The sequence below is a fragment of the Mus pahari genome, chromosome X, assembly GCF_900095145.1.
Source record: "Mus pahari chromosome X, PAHARI_EIJ_v1.1, whole genome shotgun sequence".
NCBI lineage: Eukaryota > Metazoa > Chordata > Mammalia > Rodentia > Muridae > Mus > Mus pahari.
In genome coordinates, this window is record NC_034613.1 from 118,663,157 (window position 1) to 118,677,437 (window position 14,281).

A 14,281-nucleotide genomic window follows, 5' to 3' on the forward strand; every position below is an offset into this window, starting at 1 on the left:
CTCAACTAACTCTTTCTGTCTCTGTTTCTGTTTCTCTTTCTCTCTGTATATGTATAAATATGTATATTTGCATATATATGCATATATATCCACCTGCCTCTGCCTCTGAAGTGTTGTGATTAAAGGCATGCACCATCATGCAAGCCTAACACTAGCTTTTAAATGGTTAAAAAGTAATACACACACTGCTATCATGCTAAAGAACATCATTTATTTTCTTGCCCTCTAAAATATGGAATTATCATATACATATAACAAATGGTATCCCTTTCATATTGACCTTTCTTATTTATTTATTTTTATTTTTTTATTTTTTGGCTACTTAGCTTTGCTCCTTCCAAGACCATGGCAACCTCATTAACCAATGTCAGGGGGAAAATGTAAAGTATCACCTTTATTAAAAGCCAACATTACATTTGTTTTTTTTAAAAGATGGGTTACAAAGACAGCGTATATCAGAACAATAGTTTCCGAAATTTGCTCTATGAAACAGTAGTCCCTGAAAACATTCTTAAATAAGGAGAAAAAGAGAAATGAAAGTTGCATGATCAAATAAAATTGAGAGACTTCTTAGCCTGGAGAACACCTCAAGCTCTAAGGTTAACCTCATTCATACTCCCGGCTCAAGTTGACCAGGGACCACTGTAGCATGCAACCTGTACAAAGCCCACACCACAGTAAAAGTGTGATTCTTACTATTCTAGTGCACTCTAATACAAACACTCTGAGGAAGGTCCCTATCATCCCCGCCCCTCACCTTCCCCAGCCAAGAAAAGAAGTCAGGAAAAAAGTTTTGGTTTTTTTTTTTTTTTTTTAATTTAGATATACTAATACTATATTGCTCTCTTAAATATTAGTACAGGCATGGGATTGTGAAGTCTTTCAGCAAAGGAACACAGTAAGCTTTAAGGAAGCTTTTCTTAACATTATTTGACCATACAACCTTCTAAGTATAACTGAGAAACAATGTATAAAGGGGAGAGTCTGTTGAATATATGTAAATCATTGGACCCACAGCAAAATGGTCCCTGTTTATATAAATTCTATCATCAAGATTTTCCCAACAGGGGCAATGTAAGCCCTCCTTACTGTTTATTTTTAATTATAATTTACACTGTCTGTAGAAACTAGTATTCTTTTAAATACACACATGTATGTAAGCCTGGTGGTGGTAGAACTCAGGAGGCAGAGGCAGGCAGAAATCTTTGAGTTCGAAACCAACCTGGTCTACAGAGTGAGTTCCAGGATAACCAAGGCTACACAGAGAAACCCTGTCTCCAAAATCAAAACAAAACAAGAAATTATATAAGTACTTGACCCATAGGAAAAAAAGATGAGCGTGTGTGTGGCTTATTCCATTTAACAGACAAGTAATCCTTCTATGCTATATCAAAAGGTTTTAAGGTTTTTGCTTTTAAGTGCTAATACACTCCTAAACATATCCTATTTGCCAAAATTAAAAGATGCATCATAGACTTTCTCTTGATTGTTATATTAGCTTTAAAGTTATGATCTTAATTCCGTTTCATTATAGTTAAAACTGAGCTGCTTCAAAGATTTTCTCTATTCCAATCTACTCTAAGAGCATTAGTAAAGAATTTCTTGGTTTTAAACTACTATGTATATTTCACTATAATCTCTCTTATAATCCATTTAACTGGCCAATGCATAAAATAACCATTATCTGCCAATCTTCAAACAATGTCAATATATATGAATGAAATTGTAAAGGATACTGAGGATGTCATTATAATGTTATGTTGTATTATCATGATCATTTACAGCAACAGTCTCAGGACATGCATATTTTCACCTTATTTACACAGCATTTAATCAACATAAACCACTATTTCAACAGAATCAAGAAAGTTACAAAGCTGTATCAAAAAGATAAAAATACGTCTCAGTGTTTATCCACTCAACTCTAGAAAATAATATTAAGAGATGGCTCTGTGGTTAAGAGCACTGACTGCTCTTCCAGAGGTCCTGAGTTCAATTCCCAGCAACCACATGGTAGCTCACAACCATCTATAATGGGATCTGATGCCCTCTTCTTGTGTGTCTGAAGATGTTGCAATGTACCCATATACATAAAATAAATGAATAATTCTTTTAAAAATAAAATAATATTAAAATATACTTTATCATAATCCATTTGATTATGAGATTTTAATATTCTTGTAATACTATACCTCCGGATATTCCAAATGAGAACACGGGTGCCTTTTTTGCCTGGAATGGCATCGAACTGAGATAGCAGGTCTTTTTCACAGTTGAAAATCGAATAGTTCAAGATGGCTTCTAGGCTGGGCAAAGAATCCTCAGTAACAATCATTTTTTGTAAAGACAAATCAGTCAAAGAAAATGAATATCTTCTGAGGATGCTAGCAAGAAGGAAGAGTCATAATGAAACTCACTGGGTCACAGAAAAGGACATGAAACAAAAGACCTAGCTGTGAAAAGGAAGAGGGTCAGTGGGAAGGGCCAAGAGAGGGCGAAGCAAGTATAATTCAAACACATACATGAGAATGTGATAATAAAATACATTATTATACAGTTACATAAATTAATAAATATTTACAAACGAGTGCCCTTAGGGTTACGTGTAGACACAAAATTCACACACAAAGGATGGGCATTATTGCTACCAGGAAAAGGAAGTGGAATGTTGGAAAGGCTGTTTATTCAAACAGCAAAATCAGTTATACTTGCAGAATATAGCTGCAAAGATACAACATAAACAAAGAAAGTACTTCATTAAAAAATGTTTGAGGTCAAAATTTTAAACTATCTGAAATCAGTTAGTTTGACTTTTCTGGGTATATTGCTCATTTCAGAAATGAGAGCCCTTCTGGGTATATATACATAAACCATTCTGCTAGCAGATACACTGGTAAATAGGACATTTCTAGGAGCCTTTAGTGGCAAAGGCCCTGAGAACTTTATCATGGAACAGTGGCTAGTCAAAAAGATACTTTTATAAATGGAACTAAAACAGTGAAAATTTGAACACAGAGGAGAAACTTTCAACTTCTGCTAATGGTTCAACATTTTAAAAAATATTTAATAAAGGGAAAACCTCTTTAAATATAAAATACATTTGAAATATGAAATATCAAGTAACAGCTGGATTTGGCCTGAAGAAGAGATTCTGCCAAAGTCATCAGACTAAGATTTAACCAATTGCTCTCCATTTCTAGGAAGGATATTGCTTTGCTGGCTGAATGGAACAATTGGTACAATAACCGCCTGCGCCTGGATACACTCCAGGTAGGTCTGTGACAGAAGTCCAACGGCGAGAGTATTCCCATTCTTGGTGAAGACAAGAGCATCCTTTCCTAGTCGCATGGAACCCGACTTGAAACCATTACCAAAGACCCCGATGGGACACTGGCTTTTCTTTATTACTTTATCTGTAAAGCCAAAGCTGAAATTACAGAAGAAAAAAAAAAAAGAAAAAGAAAAAGAAATGAAAAAGGTCAGAAGCATCCTAAAAGAGTTAACAGAGAGAATTTGGCTAACACATGAAGACTAGAAACAAGTTCTTTTCCACGCTTTTTGGTACTTCCAGGCAAAACATAGGAAATTACCATTGGGCTATGAGATCAACTTTCCAGTTCGGCTTGTTTGTACTTAAATATTAACAGTTCTATATGCCAGAGTCACACTTTGTGAATGCAATGCTCCTTCCTACTGGCTAACATAGCGGGAGGAGCCAAGGAGAGTTTGTGGCAATGCTTTTCTAGTTTCAATAAAATCAGCCCTGACTCCTAGTAGGTAGTGCTATGTGAGAGGAGTAGTTTACCTGGAGAGGGTCATAAAAGCACAGTACTAAATGAGGTACTGCGACTAAACACCTTTTCATCTGGTCATACCACCCTCTAGGAATTGAAAAGAGATCATTTATCTTGACAATTCAAACTCCCCACCCAAAGGATAGCCCTCCCAATTTTAAGCCTCTGTTCCCTCTGCTGGGACAGTTCACTGGAATGCAGCCAAGGGATAAAAATAGGTAGTTCTGCCTGTGAATATCTGCAAACAGCTGCAGTATAAAGTCGCTCTTGTTCTATTAAAGGCCTCTCACTGAGTCACCTCAGTAAACTCTGTCATCAGCTTACGCTGTGAGTCAGAATCCTTCCCTTTCTTATGTTTTCCATTTAAATGCTCTGATACACATCCAAATAACAGAGCATAAGAATATTTACACACGTGACACCCACAAAATGATCTTCCTCTTGTACCTTCCACCACCATAAATAACACTGGTTTTGAGGCTTGTATGTCTCCAGATTGCCCAATTTCACACTGATGTATACTGTCACTAGTTTTTTTATTGAACTCTTATGAGTTATACATTATGCTAATCACTGGAGACATAAATATTAAGAAAGCTGATATTCTTGTCCTCAAAACTGATAGCTGATGGACTTCATGTATTACAAAGTAACTACTTTTCCAGTATTAGTGAAAGGACTCTGCCTCCACGTAACACAAATGAGCAGGTTGGTTCTGGTCTTACTCCTCCCCAGTGGGGAAGATAGTTCAACTACCTGTTTTCCATTTCCAGAGGACTGTGGTTTTATTACTACCCAATAAAGAGGACCAGCTTTTGGATGTTCTGTTACATAATATTATGTAATAATGTACTGATGTACTCTAGGTCTCTGTGCATCCTATGAATAAATCTAATAGGAGATGAAAACAGTTTTCAGAGAAGTGGTCTTCTGGAAAGAGAACACTGTGTTAACATTACATTTGGACCTTAATGATTCCTGGAAGTGAGGCCTAGAAACTGGTAAGGTTCTGATATTTTCATTCCTCTTGTAGAAGGGATGGCTGGAAAAGACAAGGTCATTAGAAAGATAAAGTTACAGTCTGTGTAGCATTAATTATAAAGTAATATTCATTCTTTAATTTTAAACTGAATCTAGGATTCATTCTGACTGGACTGTACTATTCCTTATCTGCATTCCACATCTAATGAGAGCTCTAAAATTCAGAGCTCTCCATAAACAGGCCTTTTACCTGCCTCATGAAATGAATTTGTGTAGTCATTTAGATTTCATGGTTTTTTTCCCAATACCACAAAAATCTTTCAGTTAAGTAGTCAAGGAAAAGTGGTACGACAGGCAAACCGTCAAACTTTTATTTTTCTAGTCTCGTCTCCCTTGTGCCAATTATTTTCTCTAGCTTATGTATAAATCATTGTCTTAGTTACTTTAAGAAGATCAGATGATAAAAGTTGAAAAGGCAGGCTCAAAACCAATCTGGAAAGAGACAAAGCAAGGAAGAGAGGAATGGCAGCTCTTTGCTTTCTTCTTTTTTCACTACCTCTTCCATGATTGCTTTGATTTTCACCAAAGGTCCCACCTCAAGTATTCTGTTTAACTGCAAATACCTAATACAAAAGCACTCACCATGCTTAATGACAGAAACATGTGAGCAAAGGTTATATAGCTTTCTATGGCTGATAATGTGAAAAGTTCCGCCCTGGCTTAGATGGTTCGTCTTCACTAAGTCCATCTTGTTCCACCCTCTCCTGTAACAAGTAACACTGTTTATAAGTCAAGGGTCTTGGAACCTAGCACTTTTGATGAAATACAAGAACATAGCAACTTCCTCTTGACTACCCTGAAGATGTCAGGAATCTAGAATCTAGGGAGAGATGTAATTTGGGATGCTGACCAATGAAAAGAACCTTAGCAAAGAATCCAGGGAAATACATGAGCAGACATTTGCATGTTTGTTTCCTAGATATCTTGGTGATGTAACCTGTACTATAAGTGACTGTAACTGACAAGCATACGGTTACTCTCCAGCTGCTGTTTTGGAACAGACCTACTTTGATACCTGATTCTGAGTGGAGGCAGCAAAGGCCCTCAATCACTGGCTCTGTGCTTCTTTTTAATCCTTGATCTTTCAAAGGGGCTTTCCACCTTGCTGGGAAAGGCCATATAGGGTACATATATATCCAGATTCACATACTATCCAAGAAGCCAAACAGGACAATAGACCTTAAAGAAACTGAATGAAAGGTCGTCTTTGATTTAGTTTTATTCTTCCCGCTTGAGGAGCTGGGGTTATACACAGGATCTTACATATGCCAGGCAAGTGCTGTCACTCAGGGGAAGTACCTAATCAGCCCAGACTTTCCTTTTTGAGTTAAATTTTCATGGGATTCTGTGTTTATAAAAGAAACTGCTTCTTTACTTACACTGCCTGGTTTATCAGCCAGAAAACAGGAAGAGGAGCATGAGTCAGGAAAACAGGCACAGGATACCAATAAATGTTTGAGGTCAACCCACAGTGACAGGCGCAATGATTTTGCACAGTTTGCACAATGGCTTCTATTATTTTTTCCAAATACAAAGTAAGTACGCCATAAGATGAAAAATAGAAAAGATAATGTATACAGTAATCTTTGAAACTACCTGTAAAGTGTAGAGTGGTGTTTTTTCCCCCTCAAAAATTGTGGTGAGCTAGGGCTATATAGACCAGTTAGAACAATACCTGCTGATCATGTATACTGGTAGAAAAACAACTGTGCGAAGTAGATAGAGTCTTGGGGTGGATGTTAGGACTGAACTAAATGATCTTCGTTAAAGAAATGATATCTTTTATCTGATTCACATTTACTCTGAGATACAATCAGAAGTAATACCCAGTACATACACTACATTAATTATCCATTGACAATGCTTTCTAAAATTAAGTTTTAAAGATAAAGAACAAGTGCTCTAGCCCTAACCCTAACCCCTAGCCCTATTTTGAATGGGATGATACTGATCCTTCATGTTTTGCCTCAAGTGTCATTTTGTGAGCCATCAAGATATCTCAGTAGGCAAAGGCACTCTCACCAAGCTGGAGCCTAACCCTAAGTGTTCTGGAAGAGCAGCCACTGCTCTTAAACACTGAGACATCTCTGAAGCCCCTGAAACTAGTTTTAAACCATCCTCTTCCTTTATTCTATCTTACAACTGTATCAACTTTCATGTAAATAACTGCACAGGAAAAAAAAAAAAGGAAGGTGTTTGTATTCGCTGGACCTACTGTTTGATGCCCATGTAACTAGGGTAAGATGCTGTAGGAGGAGGTCAGTCAAGTGATCTTCAGCTGAAGCTATGGAGATGGCTTGGTGAGTAAACTATGCGATGTGTAAGCAAGAGGACCTGAGTTCGGGTCTCCAGGACCCACAGAAAACTCTGTACTCCCTGAGCATGCCTGTAATTCCATCACTGAGGAGATGGAAGCAGAGGGGTATCTGGGAATGGCTGGCAAGCTAATCTAGCTGAAGAGAAATTTTAAGTTCAACATGAGACTCTGTCAGGGAAAAAAAAAGTTGGAAATTAATTTAGGAAGACATCTGACATCAACACACATGGACATGCGTGTGCACACAGATACACAAATATGTACATACATGTAACCACATACAAAAACAGGTGTGACTGGGTCACCAGCAATTTTTTGAAAAATATAGTCATACAGAATTAGACATAAATATTATAGTTCTAGCCTACCAAAATTGTCTTTCTTTTAGTATGCACTATTAATTTTAGGAAGTAAGACAGATCCCAAGTGCTGGGATTACAGGCATGTGCTTCCTTACCTGGCACTCGAATAGTCTTCTAATTAAGAGAGATCAAGAGAAGAAGGGCTGGAGAGATGGGTCAGTGGTTAACAGCACCAGCTGCTTTTCCAAAGGACCTAAGTGCAATTCCCAGTCCCTACATGGAAGCTCACAGCTGTCTGTGAGTCCAGCTCCAGAGAATCTGAGATATATGCATGTAGGCAAATACCCATACACATAAAACAAAATATTTTTTTAAAAAAACAGAGACTAAGGTAAAAGATATAGACTGCTTAGTAGTAAAACATAACCATTTACTTTGACCAAATGTTCTTTTTGTTTCTTTGAAAGATCAAAGGGATCTCCCCATAAATGGCTAATTCATAAAACGTTCACATAAAACTACAACACAATGAACTTGTTTTTCATTTTTTTTAGGATGTTGAGTCCCTTCCCTGCTCCTCAGCACTGCTCCATTGTTACCTAGGTTTTACACGCTCTAGCTCAGGAAGCACATGGAAAGTTAACAACCACATCTGCTAGAAAGGAAAAATAAAGAAGGAAAGAGTTGAAGAAAAACCCATCTTGCACAGAGTGATAGGGGAAGACAATAAAGCATGAACATTCTCAACCACGAATGTTTAAAAATGATGAAATGAACTCAGTATGGGGACAGGAATTTATCTTCAGCTTATCAATAGCTAGAAAATACCATTTCTCAATTCCATGGCTGTACTATAAAACCTTCTAAGATTGTGTATGTGGATTCCATCTATTTCTCTTTCACAGTTCTAACACATGAGTCATCTCAGCTCTGACACGTGTGGTTTAAGAATGAGTTTCAGTGAGTTAGGGACTGAGGAAAGTCTCAGATAAATGAAGAAATTCAGGTTGTCACTTACACCATTTTCTTCTTTTCTGCGGTCAGATTGGGTTCCTTTGTGGACTTACCCCAAGAATCTCATGCTTTCCTATTATTGTGCTTTTAGGATTTTATTATGGTTACTTGTTTTAATCATCTTAATTGCCAGCTGGATTCTATGTTCCATGAAGGCAGAACTATTGTCTGCTTCACGATCCATATCTTGACACTAAGACATGCTTAATAAACGTTCATAGGATAAATAGAAGTAAGTTAAAATATTATGGAAAGTTATCAGGCCTTAAATGGAGTTTGTGAAGCCAAGATTAAAAAACAACAACAACAACAACAAACAGTAGAATAAAGACATTTTTACCTGAGCATTCGGTGGAGCTTGTGAGGTGTCATGCCACATCCATCATCAGTAAAGGTCAAACAAGGTTTCTTCTTGACTTCCTCAACATCTATAAAGACTGTCCTGGCAGATACATCTGGATCTACAGCATTATCTGCAAAAGGTAGACACCTGTAATATCAGACCTCCCCTTTCAGTAGTCTACCAAAATCTCCAGTTCAGTATCAAGATATGTAAATCTGTCTTTAATTACTTCCTATGAATCACTCCTATACTTAAGGAGGCAGGAATTGCGGTCCTCTTATTGAGTTATTGAGGAAAGCAGACAAGATGTCAGATGGAGCCACACAGCTAATTCCCAGTTTTCACACAACGGATGACACTGCAATCCGACTTTCTCCCTCAAAAGTTAGGGTCTACAGAAAATGTGTTATCTGCAAAGCATTTTGCTTTGGTTTGGTTTTTCTCCTTCTTGCCTCTCAAGACACTTTACAGCTCACGAACAGTAAAATGTGGCCCGAGTGAAAAAGTTGAAGCAGCAGTTTGGGTAAAAATGGATGTAAGCTATGCACATTACAGTTCCTTTATATATATTTAAAAAAAATTATCTCCTGCTTTTTCATATCATCTCCTCTGTTAAAGAACATGGGTATTGGTGTGGTGGTATACACCTTTAATCCCAGCACTCTTGACTCTTGAGGCAGAGGCAGGTGGATTTCTGTGAGTTCCAGGATAGGCAGATATACATAGTAAGAACCTGTTTCGAAAAAGAGGAGATGGGGGGGTGTATTTTGCAATACCTTTTTATAGTAATAAGGACCTGAAGGAGTCAGGGGTTAAAATTAAAACACATAATTGACTGCTTAAATCCCAGTGATGGCAGTGAGTCTGTTTAGAATGACTGATTCGGGTGCTTTTCTCTGTATTAAATGTGAGGCTGTCTACCCCCTTGAAATGGAAAACTGAATTAAAGTAAAAAACTGCATAGAATCTTCCATTGTTCCTCCTGAAGTACATCTTCACAAACAGCTAATTATTTAAGACTGTAAAGACATCAAACTTAACCAGATTAAATGTGTCAAGTCCTCCATATCAGAGAATGAATGACACTATCTGAAAGACCACATCTATTGCCATAGACACTGTTTTACAGTCATTAACATATGTGGATTGCTAGCTAGTCTCATTAGGGCTCAGTAGCCCTGTTAGAAGTACATTCTATAGAAAACATTGTATACTATTGTTTGAATATGGTTTGCCCCTGAAAGGCTTATGTGCTGGAAGCTCTGTCTCTGGTGTATTAATGAGATGGCAGAGCCTTTAAGAAGCAAGGTCTAGTATGAGGTAATTAGGTCACTAAGTATGCTACCTTGGAACAAAGTAATTCTGTCAGATTAGAAAGGAACTAGATTAGTTTCCGCTAAACTGGATTGTTTTAGTCCAAGGCCACCCTGTGTGTTTGGCTCCTTTCTGTACATGGTGAGCTCTGTTTTGACTTCTCTGGCACATTGTGATGCCTTGTGATGCAGCTAGGGGACTCTTTCAGGGCTGCTGGCATGATGCCATTTGGACCTTCTAGGCACCAGAACCATGATCCAAATAAACTTATGTACAACACATTGATCCTTGGGAATTTTGTTATAGTGACACAAAATGGACTTACACACAGCTAGGTACCTAAGTTATTTCTCTTCCTAATAGTTCTCTAAGCAATACCTTCCCTTCTATATACCTATATATCTTTCTCTTGCAGACATTATATATGGCTTTACTGATACCATATAGTTGGGTTGAGATAGCTATGTGGAATTCTGATTACATTTTTGCATTAATATTATTGATCAAATCATGTCATTTTCTCCACCAGCAACATCTCTTACAATCAAAATATACATTTTTTTACAATACAATTATCAGTATCAATTACAACCACTGGGATGTGTGGAATGTCTGCCAAATAAAATGAGACACAGATTATTTTGAAGTGCTACAACAGTGCAGTGCTGTCAAAATCATTGATAAAATTGTCACTGGCTGTAATCTGAAAAAAAAAAATCTGGACATCTCTAGAAGGGTTCCAAGATCTATTAGAGTCAATCTATAAGGTCCAAGTAAGACTTAAGCCCCATATAAATGTGGCAATGTACTGGGATTATATTTGCGAACCTATGTGTAGTATTAACAGAAATGTAATTCCCTTTTTGGATATTTTATTTACATTTCAAATGTTGTCCCCTTTCCCAGTTTCCCCTTGGCAAAACCCCTATCCCCTCCCCCTCCCCCTGCTTCGATGAGGGTGCACCCCTACAGGTTTTTCTGTTCCTTAACCATCAGAAGGACCTAGCATTTCATATCTGTCAGCACTCAGGAAATTTTACTTGGCAAGCAGGGTTTTATCAGTCACTCCTGCTGGTAGACGGCCAAAGCCATTGAGACCAATACAACTTGTCAACCAGCTGGATATCATTTATACATGGAAAATGATGAATATCAGGGACTTTTTCCTAATACTTTGTGGTTATTCACAACTCAAGCACGTAACACACATTGACTCCAATTACACATGTATACACTGGGACATGAAATGAATCAATTTTTGGGTTTCTAACAAAATCAATAAAATCGATTCTTTTTTTCTCTCTCTCTAATGAAAGTTTTGGCCAAACATTACTAGATTGGTTTTTTTGTTTGTTTGTTTGTTTTATAGGCATGCATCAAAGAATCTGAGCAGAGGCAGTTCCTGAGTTACATGGTAGCTGTCTGGAGCAGGCATACATGAGCTGAGGGTTCATAAAGTGTTTAAAGTATGGGGCCCAAGAGAGATTAGTGTCTGATGGAGTATAAGGGAAATAGAGATCAGCAGGCATAGGCCAACAGGCAGAGCTTTGCACTTACTCTCTGGTTCTATGTGGCCTTTCCTCAACAAATGAAATGATAACAACTTGACCAGCCTCACCTCAGTGGATGATCTTACAATGCACTGGCAAGGCAGGCAGTTTCAGTCCTACCCCTTGCTGTTCAGCTCCGTAAAAATCAGCCAACATGTAGCATATCTTATCACATCCCAGGGACTCTATTATCTACCTGAGCCCAGACCATTTAGGCTATGAACGGATACAATGAGAGAACACTTAATCCCCTTTACCTAAGAGCTGGATGAAAGCTGCCCTATCTTCATCTGTCTAGTCTGGCTTCACAATTCCACAGACTAGTAGAGTCTTAGCTCTCCTGTCCTGGTCCATGCTAATCCCTTAGTGAGAGGGCTCTGTCTCCACCTTGCCTTTGACTACCAAATTACTTTAATAAGAACATGAGAATCCTTAATATCCTAAGCTGCTGCACATACACCCAGTCCACAGAATCCCCTGTCTTCTAAAAATGTTCTGTAACAGAAGACTCATACCTCACCAGAACCTGGCAGGGAGTGGGGGTGGGGAGATGTTTAGCAAGTTGTTCAGTGACAAGAGAGATAAAGGATGGGAGACTGCTTTGAAATGGTATTTCACAAGCCTCCTATCTGTTCCTGTTCCAGTTCGTGGATATTTGCACGGTTGTCAGGGACAGGCTTGCAAATACTTAAATATATAAGGTCATCATCTTTGGTCACAAGGCTACTTTTACGCATGCACAGGCGTGCAGGCGTGCGCGCGTGCGCGCGCGCGCGCGCACACACACACACACACACACACACACACACACGGGGGGGGGCAGGGAGAGAGGGAGGGAGGGGAGGGAGAGAGAGAGAGAGAGACAGAGAGACACACAGAGACACACACACACAGAGTGAGTTTCTACATTCAAATGGCAAGCATGAATCTCAAAAAACACTTTAGGGACTGGAGTTTTAGCTCATTGGAATACTTGCCTGGTATGTGTGAAAATGTGAGTTTGATTCCTATTTAAAAAGTCGTTTTTTATGGGGCTGAAGAGATAGCTCAGTGGTTAAAAATCAATTGCTGCTCTTGCAGAGAATCTGGGCTTGGTTCCCAGTACCCACATGTTGGCTTACAACTGTCTATAATTCCAGTTCGAGGGGAACCGACACCTACTTCTAGCCTCTATGGGCATTGCACTCATGCATGAGGGACACTTCGATACATGGCGAAACACCCATACTCATAAAAAAAAAAAGAAATCTTTTTAAAAAGTCATCTTTATTGAATCCATCTGTCCTTCTGCTCTAGATGCCCTCAGGCTCTGTTGCATCTTGCTCTTCCCACTCTTACAGTCCTTTTCTTAGTACATGAGGTTTATTCTCTCTCATTGGTATTACTGCAATTGCTTCAGAACCAGTCATTAAAATCCATGTCTCCAGCTACACTCCTGTAAGACCAAGCATCCTGAAGCAGAGATCTAATCAGGACTTCTCCTTGTCAGGCTAACAGGTCAAATGCCAAGCCTCCCAGTCACATCCTGGTTCCAGCTCACCTTTCTAACCTCATTTCCTACTTGGAATTTGAAGTAAAATGACCTGTGCTTGCGGCCCAAACGTGCCACTTACTAGACATGTAACCTTAGAAAAGTACACTAATTTCCCAGACCTTTGTTGACTCAACTTGGAATGCCACCCACTTCCAAGGATAAAGCTACAAAGTTATTTTTGAAAGTTTGTTGTAAACTCTTTAAAGGTGTACAGTTTCCTATTTGTGAACTCAGTGCTCTAATTAAATTCAAAGACCTAGAGGATATTCTTCATGATTTTGCTCATCCACTTGTCCCTTGTGAGTAGAATGTCCCTACACTCACCATATCCACATGTCCCAACCCTTCGAATCTCTTCTCAAGTGTACCTTCCTGCACAGTCTTTCTGACCCCTTTTGGTCCTGATAATCTTAAGTCACTCCTCTTCTGTATGCCTACAGCATGTGTGTGCTTCTCACAGCACGTGCGTGCTTCTCTTTGCACACGTCCTTTTCTACTTGGTTGCTACAGAAATGGTAAAACCTTTTGACATGTTTCATCATACCTGTTAATAAAGTAAAACTTGGTCATACCCATTTTTCTACCTATCTCAGTGACCCTGTGCATAGTAGATGATTAATAAATGTTTATCAAATGAGTGATTTCCTAAAAATTCATGAGGAAGTAGAGAAAACACTTGAAGAAAAGGAAAGTTTGGGATTATCAGTCAACACTCTGATGTTCCTTTTCCCTGTTAATATTTCTGACTTGGTTTTTTAAAAATCTGTGTATACACATATGTATGTACATAATATGCACACATTCCCATCCGCGATAGTCATCTTAGCCCAGGTCTATGTTTTTTAAATTTAATGCTTTAAAAATACCGTCCAGTGAGCTGACTGTAGTGGCAAGAGCCTGTAATCCTAGCATTGGGAAGCAGACACAGGCAAATCTCTGTGTGCTGAGTGCCAACCTGATCTGTACAGCGAATTTCAGGTCAGCTGGACTACATAACGTGATGCTATCTCAGAAAGAAAGAGAGAAAGGAAGGAAGGAAGGAAGGAAGGAAGGAAGGAAGGAAGGAAGGAAG

At 38.6% G+C, this 14,281-nt stretch overlaps 1 protein-coding gene across 1 annotated transcript in view; it reads right to left on the reverse strand.

Annotated features, from left to right (window-relative positions):
• The window catches only part of Morc4 (MORC family CW-type zinc finger 4), a 49,623-nt gene that overhangs the window by 33,375 nt on the left and 1,967 nt on the right, over nucleotides 1–14,281 (reverse strand). The window contains exons 3-5 of the mRNA XM_021187705.1: nucleotides 8,809–8,941; nucleotides 3,210–3,427; nucleotides 2,193–2,340 (exon numbers count right to left, since the gene is read on the reverse strand). Of these exons, the coding sequence (XP_021043364.1) occupies nucleotides 2,193–2,340; nucleotides 3,210–3,427; nucleotides 8,809–8,941 (499 nt within the window). The remainder of the gene's footprint in view (nucleotides 1–2,192; nucleotides 2,341–3,209; nucleotides 3,428–8,808; nucleotides 8,942–14,281) is intronic.